General features: G+C 32.8%; 1 protein-coding gene across 1 annotated transcript; it reads right to left on the minus strand.

Moving 5' to 3' along the window:
* Positions 1–827: 827 nt before the first annotated feature.
* Positions 828–2,135, minus strand: LOC149147963 (putative disease resistance protein At4g27220). The gene has a single exon (XM_089442026.1). The coding sequence runs from the start codon at positions 2,133–2,135 to the stop codon at positions 828–830; it is 1,308 nt and encodes a 435-aa protein (XP_089298152.1).
* Positions 2,136–12,990: the final 10,855 nt, after the last annotated feature.

Genomic DNA, 12,990 nt, shown 5'->3' on the forward strand with positions numbered 1-12,990 from the left:
TACTGTATATTCAAGAGTTGAAGCTTGGGAATTGTACCCTCCGTCCACGCAACATTTGATGATGAGGAGGAGCTTGATATATTCTCTAACACCGGCATGTTCCATATCTCCAAGCGCTCCAACATCGAAAATCCACCAACGCTTCCCCTAATCCCCAACTCCCTCACTTTATTTAACATCTATAATCTCAATACCCTTAAATTTGGCAATCTCTCCAATGGTGGAAGCTCTTCCAGATGGTCACAACTGAACAAGCACAGCTGCTCCAATCGTTCAAAGTCACAAATACAATTGGGCAAACTTATCCCTCCATAACTGAAGAGACCAAATGTCTGCAGGTTCTTCATGTTTTGCATGTCTGGGGGAAGATCCTCCATTACCTCATGCTCATTCCTATCAAATTGCAATACCAAATGCTTCATCTGCAACCAAGTTCCCATTGGACCCACTTTTATTCCCCACCTTTTTCCGTCTACTGTCTTTCCCGCTTTGACATATATACGGAGCTCCATCAAATTTGGAAAATTTGTAAAATCCTTCAAACTGCACATACCACTCTCACCTTCGTCCACTCCCAGCACAACCTTTCCCGTCAACAAGCCTAGCTTGTTCAATGACGTAAGTTGAGAGATCCCACGTGGAATCCCCGCTAATCTCTCACACTCATTTAGATCTAAATGCTTGAGATTTTTCAGCTCTCCTATTGTACATGGCAAGGATTTTAGCCATCGACAGTCTCAAAGATGCAAAAATTGCAATCGAGAAAGATTGCATACCTCAGCGGGCAAAGTACTGATTTTGGTGCCATTCAACCCTAGAAACTCAAGCTATTTGAGTTGCCACATAGACTCTGGCAACGATGTTATATTAGTGTCGCTAAGATCCAAAACCCTTAGAGAGGGGAGATTGAGTAAGAAGCCATTTGGAACTTCTCTTAAACCCTCATTTTGGGCTAAGATCAAAGTTTCAAGTGTTGTTGGACATCTGAAATCTGTGGGCATAAATGCAGTATTATTACAATAGCGAATTGCTATTCTCTTACAATCGTCCATCACTTGTTCTACAGGAAACCGGTCCAGCTTTTGTCTTGTTCTAAATAAATGTTTCTCTTCTTTTTCACCAATATGGAGCGCCATATCACGAAGAATGTCATGAACTTTTATCCACTTCTTTTGGCCAATAACAGTATCATTGCTAACGTGCTCAAACAAGCAATGTTCTACTAAAAGATTTACATACCTGCCTCCTACTACCATTAATTGGCTTTTGTCTATGCTACTAACCAATCCCTCCCCTATCCACATCTCCACCAATTGCTCCACCTCAATCTCTGCGTCTTCGGCAAAGGCACCACAATATAGAAAACAGTTCTGTAAGTTACGATCGTAACTCCGTTTGAGTCGCCCATAGAGGTCTTCATCAATGCCACTGTACAACTTTAAAAAATCAGGATCTACATTTTTCATTTGAGTTAGAGCAAAACTCCACTCATCAGCAGAAGTATTACCCTTCATTGTTGCTGCAACAACATTTATCGCCAAAGGTAGACCTTTACACTCTTCTGCAATTTCTCTAGCAATATCCTCTACAATTTTTGTAGGAGCATGGCCTGCATTGAAGGCAACTCTGCCAAACAATCTCCATCCTTCTTCCATGGATAGGGGTTTTATCTGTATGGAGTAGTCATCATTTTCCACCATTTTTCGAATCACTTCTTTGCTGCAGGTAGAGATTACCACTCTACTACCTTTATAATTTCCCAAAGGGATTCCCAGTTCTTCTTCCAGGTGGATTTGATTCCACACATCGTCCAGAATGAGTAGAAATTTCTTCTCCTTGAGATAATTAGAAAGTTCCCTCTTTTGCATGTCAAGAACAGTAGAACTGCTCTCAGCATTAGAACTGTCCATCCCTAAGTTTAAACTAATTTCTTTCACAATAACACTTTGCAACTCCTGAATGTTAAACTTTTTTGAAATAGTTAACCAAATCATGTTTTCAAACACATTACCTTTCTTGTGGGTGTTAAAGACCATTCTCAACAACGCCTTCTTGCCAACACCACCCATGCCAGTGATGCGTATTACCTGAAATTGATGATATTCTGCATCTTCAAGCCTTCTATTCGGCCACATCTCCGCTTCTTTTATCCCAGATCCCACAAAGCCAGACTCCGGTACTGGCTGAAGTAATGCCCCTACTTCCAGTGGCTTAGAAGAAACAATCCATTGAGTAGAACTTCTGGTTGAAATCGCATTTTCAAGATTTTTTCGGCGCTCAATGATATTTAATTTGCATTCGCTAATTTTTCCACACAATCTGGGCTTGCAAAAGCGGCAATCTAAGCAACCTTTCCGTTGTTGGGAGTGTTGTATGATGCTCTCCGCATCTTGCAGGGAAAGTTGGAGCCTTTCCAACCCATCATTTAGAGGGGGGGGGGGATAATTCTTTGATGATGTTGAAATTGGTTGACCATGTCATCTAAGAAGACTTTGACACTACTTAGCTTTTCTTGCAGAAACTGTGTGTTTCTTTCCAAGTGAATAACATCATCTATAGTTTGGACTAGTGGAGAAATAACAACACTAACAACGTTGCTTATGATGTTGGCTATTGCTCTAGTGCAAACGGCCTCCATGGCTTTTGCAACGACAAAGAAAGCAGAGGGAAAAAGCAGAAACAATATGGAAAATAAATTTTGCAAATAGAGAAAAAGCACAAGCAATATGAAAAAGCAGTAGATATTTGCAGACAAAATAATATGTATGGAAGGTGAGGTGAATAGGTACAACAATGAATCCAATTAATATAAAGCAAGCAGTGGTCGTTTCTCCTGATTTTCTTTGGGCAGAATGTGACGGAAAAAAGGAAAAGTGAGAATAAAAGGAAGGAAGGAAGCAATATGAGTGTGACCAAAGAAAAGAAAAAGCAGGAGAGCTGAAAACCATGAAGGCACATGAGTGTGACCGAAGAAAGAAAAGGGGGAGAATAATAAACAAGCAAGGCTAGCAATGCAACGGAAAACAAACTTGCAAACAGAGCAAAAGCAGAACGAATATCGAAGGAAGGAAGGAAGCAGTATGAGTGTGACCAAAGAAAAGAAAAAGCAGGAGAGCTGAAAACCATGAAGGCACATGAGTGTGACCGAAGAAAGAAAAGTGGGAGAATAATAAACAGGCAAGGCTAGCAATGCAACGGAAAACAAACTTCTTATACATATACATATATATAACTTCTTATCGAATTCTATTTTTACACAATATTACATTTGTTTGAATACATATAAATATGCTCAAGATAAACATCACAAATATATATATATATATATATATATATATATATACTAAATATGAACAAAAAGTATATGTTTTACACAAGTGAAACGAACACTCAAGTAGAGATTTTACTAGTTATATTGGGTTTTTTTTTTTCAAAAAATACAAATTTGTAAGTATCAATTTTAACATAGTGCTATTCTTTTTCAAAAAAAATATTACAAATTTGCAAGTATCAATTTTAACATAGTCCCTAAGCATATAGATATTTTGAAAAATCATGTAAAAACAAAGCTACACATGTTTGATATCTATGTCCATATTGTTCTAATGGACTATGTCAATGCCTGAAATTTGGAGTTGTTTGAACCAATTCACCATCACTCTATACAATTGACCATGCAATTAAATGCATCTAGTTTTGAATCATGCTTTGAAAGCTCTATATCTCATCTATAGTCTTTTAGAGAAGGTGATTCCATTATTATGGAAGATTCCCTATCTAGTGTATCTTCTTGAGTTCTAGGCTTTCACAGTGACAATGGCATTTTTGTATAAGTCCAATCTTTTGAATCTTCAATTATTTTTTGACCTCTTAAATTTCACATGTAAAATATTTGTCATCATGCTTACACCCAAACAATACCTATTTGATAAAGGAGTCTTATTAGTCCACGCATAAAGCTTTGACTTCTGACTTAAAGTCTAATGTAAATTACTAAACTCAAGTAATTCTAATAATAATAATAATTTAAAACAACAAAGGATGAAAAGTTATAATTCCAAACTAAGGCAAATTTCTTAACTCCTATAAACACCAACATGAAAAACTTCTAGAAAAACAAATTTAAACATGCAAAACAAAAACAAAAATCCACAACAAAACCAAAAACCAAAGAACAAGCTCCATCAAGCCGAATTTAAAGTCCTTCAAAGTATTGAGATCTCCAAACATTATGGAAGGCCAAACACTAGTATTAAGGAGAAATCTTCTACAAGGATGAAGGAAAAGGACAATTGATTGTATAAAGGTATTAATGGGCCTTTAGATATGAATTGAGGATAGAGTTTTGTTTCAAAGACTTGTTTTTTAACGTGTCTCCTTCAAAACACATGCTTTTTGGGGTATAATATGCCTTCCTATCCAAGATTCTTAAGATATGATAGTATTTCATCTTATATAATTTTGTTTTTTCTTTCCTTATTCTTTATATATTTTTTAATAAAATTATTCTAATTTTATCAATATTATTTACTGCACTTTTAATTATAAATTTGAAATTTCCTATTAATTTTAATCCCATATATAAATGCAAAACCTCAATCTCATTATTAGTTACTCATCCTAAATCCCATGCAAATGATATTCTTTCCTTTCCTTTGAGATAATAAACAATCTCAATCCCTCTATCTTACCATTCCTATTTAAAGAAATTACCATTCGTATATAAAGAAATATATATTTGTAGATGTCAAAGTAAGGATGAAATTTTATTTCAAAAACCGATGTACCTTAATGTGGTTTGGTCGAGCCACATACTTCTTTACCCTTTTTATCGTCTCAAATCTTATTTATTTTTTCATTATTCTCTATACATTTTTAATAAAATTATTCTTTACCCTTTTCATCATCTCAAATCTTATTTATTTTTTCATTATTTTCCATATATTTATAATAAAATTATTTAACTTGAAAATAATTTCCAAAAACCTAATATCATAATACTGCAATAAATTTAATTGCATATAAATGAGCTTAGAAACCTAATGAATTAGATTTAATCCCATTTATACGGCCAAAGTCTCAACCTCATTATTATTAGTTTCTCTTTCTAAATTCTTTCCTCGATCTCATTATTAGTTTCTCTTTCAAAATTCTTTCCTTTCCCTTGGGAAAGTAAACAATCTCTTGTGTCCTAGCGCTGTTAAGTTAATATGTTTTTACTTTAAAAGATATCAATTCTTTTTTTATTGAACTTTTGGAATAATTTTTTAACGTCGCTATGGTGTGCATATATCAAGTTGATAATGATGTCGATGTCGGAATCATCTTAGTTGATATGTTAGCATCATCCATATCATATCAAATCCTTCATCTTTGAACAAAAATATACAGTCATGTTAAAAGCATTATGTGCAATATTAGAAATTTAGATGATTCTGTTACAGTGAGTATGGTTAAAGCCACAGGGTTCCACTCAAGTCACTAAGATTAGCCCTAAAATTCAGAGTTATCCAAAACACACTCTTGTCAAAAGACCAACTTTTATTATGGGGGATGTGCTTTAATTATGCTAAACTCCCTTGGGAAAGTAAACAATCTCCTCTGTCGTAGCGTTGTTAAGTTAATATGTTTTTACTTTAAAAGATATCAATTCTTTTTTTTATTGAACTTTTGGAATAATTTTTTGACGTCGCTATTGTGTGCATATATCAAGTTGATAATGATGTCGATGTCGGAATCATCTTAGTTGATATGTTAGCATCATCCATATCATATCAAATTCTTCATCTTTGAACGAAAATATACAATCACGTTAAAAGCATTATGTGCAATATTAGAAATTTAGATGATTCTGTTACAGTGAGTATGGTTAAAGCCATAGGGTTCCACTCAAGTCACTAAGATTAGCCCTAAAATTCAGAGTTATCCAAAACACACTTTTGTCACAAGATAATTTTGGCAAATATAGAAATGTAGGCTACCAACTTTTATTATGAGGGGATGTGCTTTAATTATGCTAAACTCCCTTGGGAAAGTAAACAATCTCTTGTGTCCTAGCGTTGTTAAGTTAATATGTTTTTACTTTAAAAGATATCAATTCTTTTTTTATTGAACTTTTGGAATATTTTTTTAACGTCGCTATGGTGTGCATATATGAAGTTGATAATGATGTTGATGTCGAAATCATCTTAGTTGATATGTTAGCATCATCCATATCATATCAAATCCTTCATCTTTGAACAAAAATATACAGTCACGTTAAAAGCAATATGTGCAATATTAGAAATTTAGATGATTCTGTTACAGTGAGTATGGTTAAAGCCATAGGGTTCCACTCAAGTCACTAAGATTAGCCCTAAAATTCAGAGTTATCCAAAACACACTTTTGTCACAAGATAATTTTGGCAAATATAGAAATGTAGGCTACCAAGTTTTATTATGGGGGGATGTGCTTTAATTATGCTAAACTCCCTTGGGAAAGTAAACAATCTCCTGTGTCTTAGCGTTGTTAAGTTAATACGTTTTTACTTTAAAAGATATTAATTCTTTTTTTATTGAACTTTTGGAATAATTTTTTAACGTCGCTATGGTGTGCATATATCAAGTTGATAATGATGTCGATGTCGGAATCATCTTAGTTGATATGTTAGCATCATCCATATCATATCAAATCCTTCATCTTTGAACAAAAATATACAGTCACGTTAAAAGCAATATGTGCAATATTAGAAATTTAGATGATTCTGTTACAGTGAGTATGGTTAAAGCCATAGGGTTCCACTCAAGTCACTAAGATTAGCGCTAAAATTCAGAGTTATCCAAAACACACTTTTGTCACAAGATAATTTTGGCAAATATAGAAATGCAGGCTACCAACTTTTATTATGGGGGGATGTGCTTTAATTATGATAAACTCCTATGTTGAGATTATGCGCAGGACGGTTCTGAAAACAAATTACAGGTCAAAACAGAATGTAATATAATTGTATAGTCAGATCAGTTCAACTGGGGTTACTGAAAGTGGTAAAGGTGTAGGGTACGTCTCAGCAGAGCTGACATGACAGCTGCACTCAGGTACAACCAGCAAAGAAAACGCGTTGAAATGCAGAGAAAATCTGAAGTGAAGGTAGCAGAACAACACTTCCTGTTGTGCTGCTGCAGGGTATAATAAGGTGTTTAATAAGGCATAGTCTATAATGCTACTTTTTGGAAATCCGGCAAACGGATTTTTCTTTTTTCCCGGCTGATGTGACATTGCTTGGGGTTTTCTCTCTGGTCACTAGATGTCTCTTGTCCGTCGCCGTCAGTCGACCGTCGTTACACCCTCTAGGTGGTTTAGTCTACATAGCATAGCATGTCATTCATGTAAACCCCATAGCATGCCATTCATGTATGAATACATTGTCCATAAAATTTGAATTCTTTTAATTGCCGCGCTTTACCTGAAATCTGTTTTGATTTTCAATTGGGACCGAGGCAGAGGGTCTCCTCTCGCCAACATTCCGTTTCCCCAAACAACCAAAGACTAAACCTGAGTAAACTGCAGAGAGCGTGTTTTTACAACGAATGTGGATCCGATCCTACATGTCTTGCAATTCGGGGACAAGGCCAAATTTTAGTTAAAAAAATTCGAACTTCCGCTCTCAATCTTGTCGATTTTAAGAGACTTGGGAGGCATATTCAAAGGTACCGATTCCGATTTTGCGCTACACGTTTTCCTGCTCTTCAAGGCTATTTGGGGGGACTTGAAGATGTTATCATGAGATTACTCTGCTCTATTATTTAGTAAATTTATCATTAATATTATAGTAAATTTATTTATAATATCAAGTGTAATTGTGTTTTTCATTTATTTGTTTGTTTATAATTAATAATGAATATAATCTATGTTTTAATTTTTGAAAATTTATTACAAATCCTAAATAAAATTATGAAATAACAAGTAACATAAGAAGTTACTAATGGCATGATTATAGTTGAAATAGATGGTTTACATTTTTATAATTTTCAGTTTAGGAATAGTGAATTAAATGAATGGACTTAGATTCATATAAGCTTTGGTTTAGAATGGCCATATTTGCTTGATTATGCAGTATTTCATCATGTAGGATTACTATGTATTACAATAATACGAGCATGTGTTATTCTCATTATGTTTTGGTTAACTATATATATGTGAGAGAGAAATATAATGGTAATATATGATAATTTTGTTATATATATTTTTATGATAGAATATATATATATATATATATATATATATAAGAAGATTATTATAATATATATGATTTATATATTATAAAATAGATATATATATATATATATATATATATATATATATATATATATATATATATATATATACAATTTTCTCATAAATATATATAGCTATTGAAAATATATAAAATTCTTTTATATAAAAATAAAGGTTAAAAGTGAAAAGATACATCCAATTAACTATTTATTCACATATTCCTAACACTAGTTTTTGATATATTCTGAATGGTTTCTTTGGAGAGCCTATCTTAAACCACTAGCTTAGAAGTAAAATGATCACTATACCACACCACTTAACATGAAAAAAATGAATATATTTAGCAATTTCCAATGTGACATTTCACATCATTTATTCACATATTCCTAACACTAACTTATGATATATTCTGAATGGTTTCTTTGGAGAGCTTATCTGCCAATTAAACTACTAGCTTAGAAGTAAAATGATCACTATACCACACCACTTAATATGAAAAAATTGAATATATTTCCCAATTTTCCAATGTGATATTTCACACAATTTATTCACATATTCCTAACACTAACTTTTGATATATTTTGAATGTTTTCTTTGGAGAGCCTATCTGCCAATTAAACCACCAGCTTAGAAGTAAAATGATCACTATACCACACCACTTAATATGAAAAAATTGAATATATTTCTCAATTTTCCAATGTGATATTTCACATACATCTTCAACTCATCTCTTTGTCATTATGCAATATTCTTTATTTACTTAAAAGAAATTATAATCAAATCTATAAGGGCACCCTCCAATTTATAGGCTTGGTCCATAATGTGTAAATTACACATTTTTTTATTTATTTTTTTGGTAAATAAAATATATTAATGCATTATTATGTAAATCGATTAACTTTTTAATTTTATTAAAAATTATAAAATAAAAATGTGAAATAACAAAAATAAACATTTTTAACATATGAGGCCATTGAAAAGTTACATAATTTTGTTGACTAGCTCCAACAACCCCTTTCATTCAAAACCAATCTCAATTAATCCAATCATTAATTGTCATCTTGACATTGAAATCAACATATTTTGTAGTAATTTATTTGTCTTTATTTTCATTTTATCATTGTGAAATGGTAATTTATGTGAGTAATCTAGGTGAGGTCCAAGATCCAATCTAGCTACTACTATTATAACAAAAAGAGTGTCCCATAGCTTGTAATATCATACTTAGTAAGATTTGATACTATCACAATGAGCTCAAGATGTCCCTCTTTTGGGAGGTCCAAAAAACTCTTTCCTTTTAAATAAGATGAAAACCTTTTTATTTTGAAAAACTTGTTAAACAAAAGAATATAAGCCATTTGATTTTTTTCAAGGTGTCTACTAATTTTGTGCTCACTTGTTCTCATGTTTGTCTATTAGGAATGCATAATTGTTTATTAAGGGTGGAGGGATAATAGTATTTTCTATTTATGTTGGTTATCTCCATTGAGGGATTGGTTAGCTAGGTTAATTTTTTGTTTCCTTTAGTTTGGCTTCTTTATTTTACTTATCGGTAGTTGTTTCTTATATTTTTTATAACTTTTGCATATATATCTTGGAGTATTGCATACCCACGGTAGTTGTTAGCTAGAAAGTCTAAGTTTCTTCAGGAAAAGTATCAAGTTCATTTTTTTAAGTATTTAAAAAATCTCCTACCTTGATAGGAAATTAACTAGTTTCCCTACCTACATCTCCCAAGTGATAGGGAAAATTTGAAGACCTATTTACACATAGGAGATGGTAAGGAAGAGCTAAAAACATAGGATAGAAAGAAAAAAATCAATTTTTTCTATATTTTATGTGATCTTTGTATTTATTTAGTTTTGATAATTAATCACACCCTATTCTGGCTACATTAACATTTGATTTCAAATAAAATTTCATTTGTTTTCCAATACTTCATCTCACTAACAAATGAAATGATATACTTTCTCTTTTCACATGGTGGCTATGTAGCCCATATTGAACTTCAACCCCATTTATTTGGGTTGTGTAATATAATTTTCTTTCAATTTTTCTTTAAATTCATTAGTCTAATTTTCTTTTAATTTTTCTTTAAGTTGAAATTTAAAAGTGTGTAGCTCAATCATTGGTTGCTAGTTGGGTTTCTCTCCATCATACATTGTGTGGTTACTGTAAATTTTACTACAGAGGGTTTTTTGGTAAGCTTAACACGACTACATATTCAACATGTCCAATATATCACCCTAATCGGGGTGGGGAATTGAAATAGGGAATTTACATCAAAGAGTGCCTTAACAAAGCACTCGATCGCCATCAATACAAGACCTCATGGACATGGATGAAAGGGTTTTTAATCTAGTTAGTCTTTGTGAATTTATAGAATCATAAGATTTAAATTTTTAGTTAGTATTTTTTTTATTTTAACCCTAAAAGGACGTGCATGTGAAAATAAAAGATGATCTTACCATGTGGATGAAGTGGTTTTCAATTTAGTTATTTTTTGTGAATTTAAAGAATCATAAGATTCATTGTTTTAGTTAGTATTTGTGAATTTATAGAATCATAAGATTTAAATCTAAGGAACCCCCATAAATATGGTTTCCTAAGCTCAATCTCTTAGACTTTGTAAATTTATAGATTCATAAGATTCAAAGTTTTAGTTAATCTTTGTGAATTTATAGAATCATAAGTTCAAAGCTAAGTAACCCCCATAAATATGGTTTTCTAAGCTTAATCTCCTTAATATTGAAAGAGTGAGATTTTATTTCTCATTTATTATTCACTAGTTTGGACAATGATTGTCTTAACATTTTTTGCAATACTAGGTATGTTGAACTATACTCCCTTAGGAAAGTATTGAAATACTACCTTTGTGCATGTATCCCTCTTCCATTAAGGTAGTTGTAATATTATTAAAGTGGTAGGGATGAGAAGGGGTCAGCCCATCCTTTGATTTGCATGGAGCACTCTCAATTTTATCCAAGAAAATTTCACTACGAAACTCTTATACTATGTGCAAATAACATATTGCGAGATAAAATTTGTGAACTTGAAGAGTGGGACCTTCAAAATTCTATGATAATCTTGTTTCTATTTTAAATAATATAATTTGCTTATAAAAATATTACATAAATAAATCTTTAGCATTTTTCTATCTACCCTACACATGTCAAATTGGTTACAAGGCAAAACAAAAGGTTATTTTAAACTTTAATATTTAGAAATGAATTTCCAGTAACCAATTCATTTCAAATATGATGCCAAAATCTCTAACAAATTCATAAATCCATTTTCTAAGTATTTTATTCTCCTCATGCTTATTCATTTAAGGCTAAAGAATCCTCTTATAAAGCAAATTTTAATTTCCAAATTCAACTGACTTGACTCAAACTTTGTAATAGCCTCCTCGCAACCGGTCAACTAGGGTAAACATGTGACAAAGAGTTACCATGATATGATTCAACTTCCTATGTAATAGTTAAGGAAGTGGAACCGATGGAACATAGACAAGATGACCTTCCACACATGCAACATAACTCGCAGGAGCCATCTAGGTGACCAATCCCTGAGACAAACTGACATTTTGCTGCCTTAAAGCCTTAGTCTCTCCCTTGACATGGGCATCCATGCGATTGGGGACTTTTCTAGGTAATTTTGTGCCAGCGACTCCAGATTTTGTGCCACTTTTTTAGGGCGAGGACTCAGGCCACTGCACGGAACTCCATGAAACTTTCAGAAAGGAAAAGTAACATCAAAACAATGGTACAAATGCAAATACTTCAACAAGGACTTGATTGGACCCTTACTAGCCATGACAAGCATTTCATCAAACATGTCACAAATATGCATTCTACACATTTAAACAACATATCTGAACATGGGGGTTTGATACTTATCTGAGAATCACTAAGAATCATTGGTGCCTCATCACAATAACTGAATTACCATCTATTAAGTCATATATTCATTGTACATTCAATGATTAACCAAAATATGATGAGAGCCATACATTATTACTGTCATAAAACTCATTCAAAACCAACATATCAACAACATAAATATCAAGGATTTAACTGCCATATAAGCCACATATAAAAAAATATATTTACCCATAAAATATCAAGGAGAAAGAGAGATCTTATCGATGAATGCAAAGGCCAAATAAGTCTGGGACTTTCATGTTCCACCTGACCATAGATTGGATGAACCAAGTATCGCTTCATCCAATCACCCCCGTGCCATATTCCAAGCATGAATGTGGGTTCTCATAGAATAAATCTATCAAAATCAAACTAGGCAATTGTAATGTTAGTTTGAAGGAAACTTGAGAAGATCGGTAGCGGAAAGGACCTTGCCGTGAATTGGAGCAAAGAAAGAAGAATCATTGGGAAATAAACTATATTAAAGGAACTATCCATAAGTGACTGTTGAAAGAGGAAGAGATATCATGGTAACCCTTGCAGTAGAAATTTAAAATATCAGAGAATTGTCTAGGGAAAGAGCAGGTGAAGCTCTTGAGAGTGTCAAAGGCTAAAGGAGCAGAGAAAGCTAAGAAGGATTAACGGAAGAACTAGTGTTACCAAAAGGCCAAGTTTAGAGAGAAGTTTGGTGAGCTACTTGTAGCAGCGTGAAACAAACTTGTTATTGCAAAGGCTTAGTGTGGTTCACAAGTGAGCAAGGTGAAGTACACATAGGGAAAAGTGAAGATGGCTATTGATAGTCAGACAAGGATT

Source organism: Pinus tabuliformis, chromosome 9 (genome assembly GCF_031772625.1).
Source record: "Pinus tabuliformis cultivar Carrire ecotype Pingquan chromosome 9, CPIR1, whole genome shotgun sequence".
Lineage (NCBI taxonomy): Eukaryota > Viridiplantae > Streptophyta > Pinopsida > Pinales > Pinaceae > Pinus > Pinus tabuliformis.

Bases quoted from the DNA above. Each gene is read 5' to 3' on its own strand.
- LOC149147963 (XM_089442026.1), bottom strand. From the start codon at position 2,135: ATGTGGCCGAATAGAAGGCTTGAAGATGCAGAATATCATCAATTTCAG.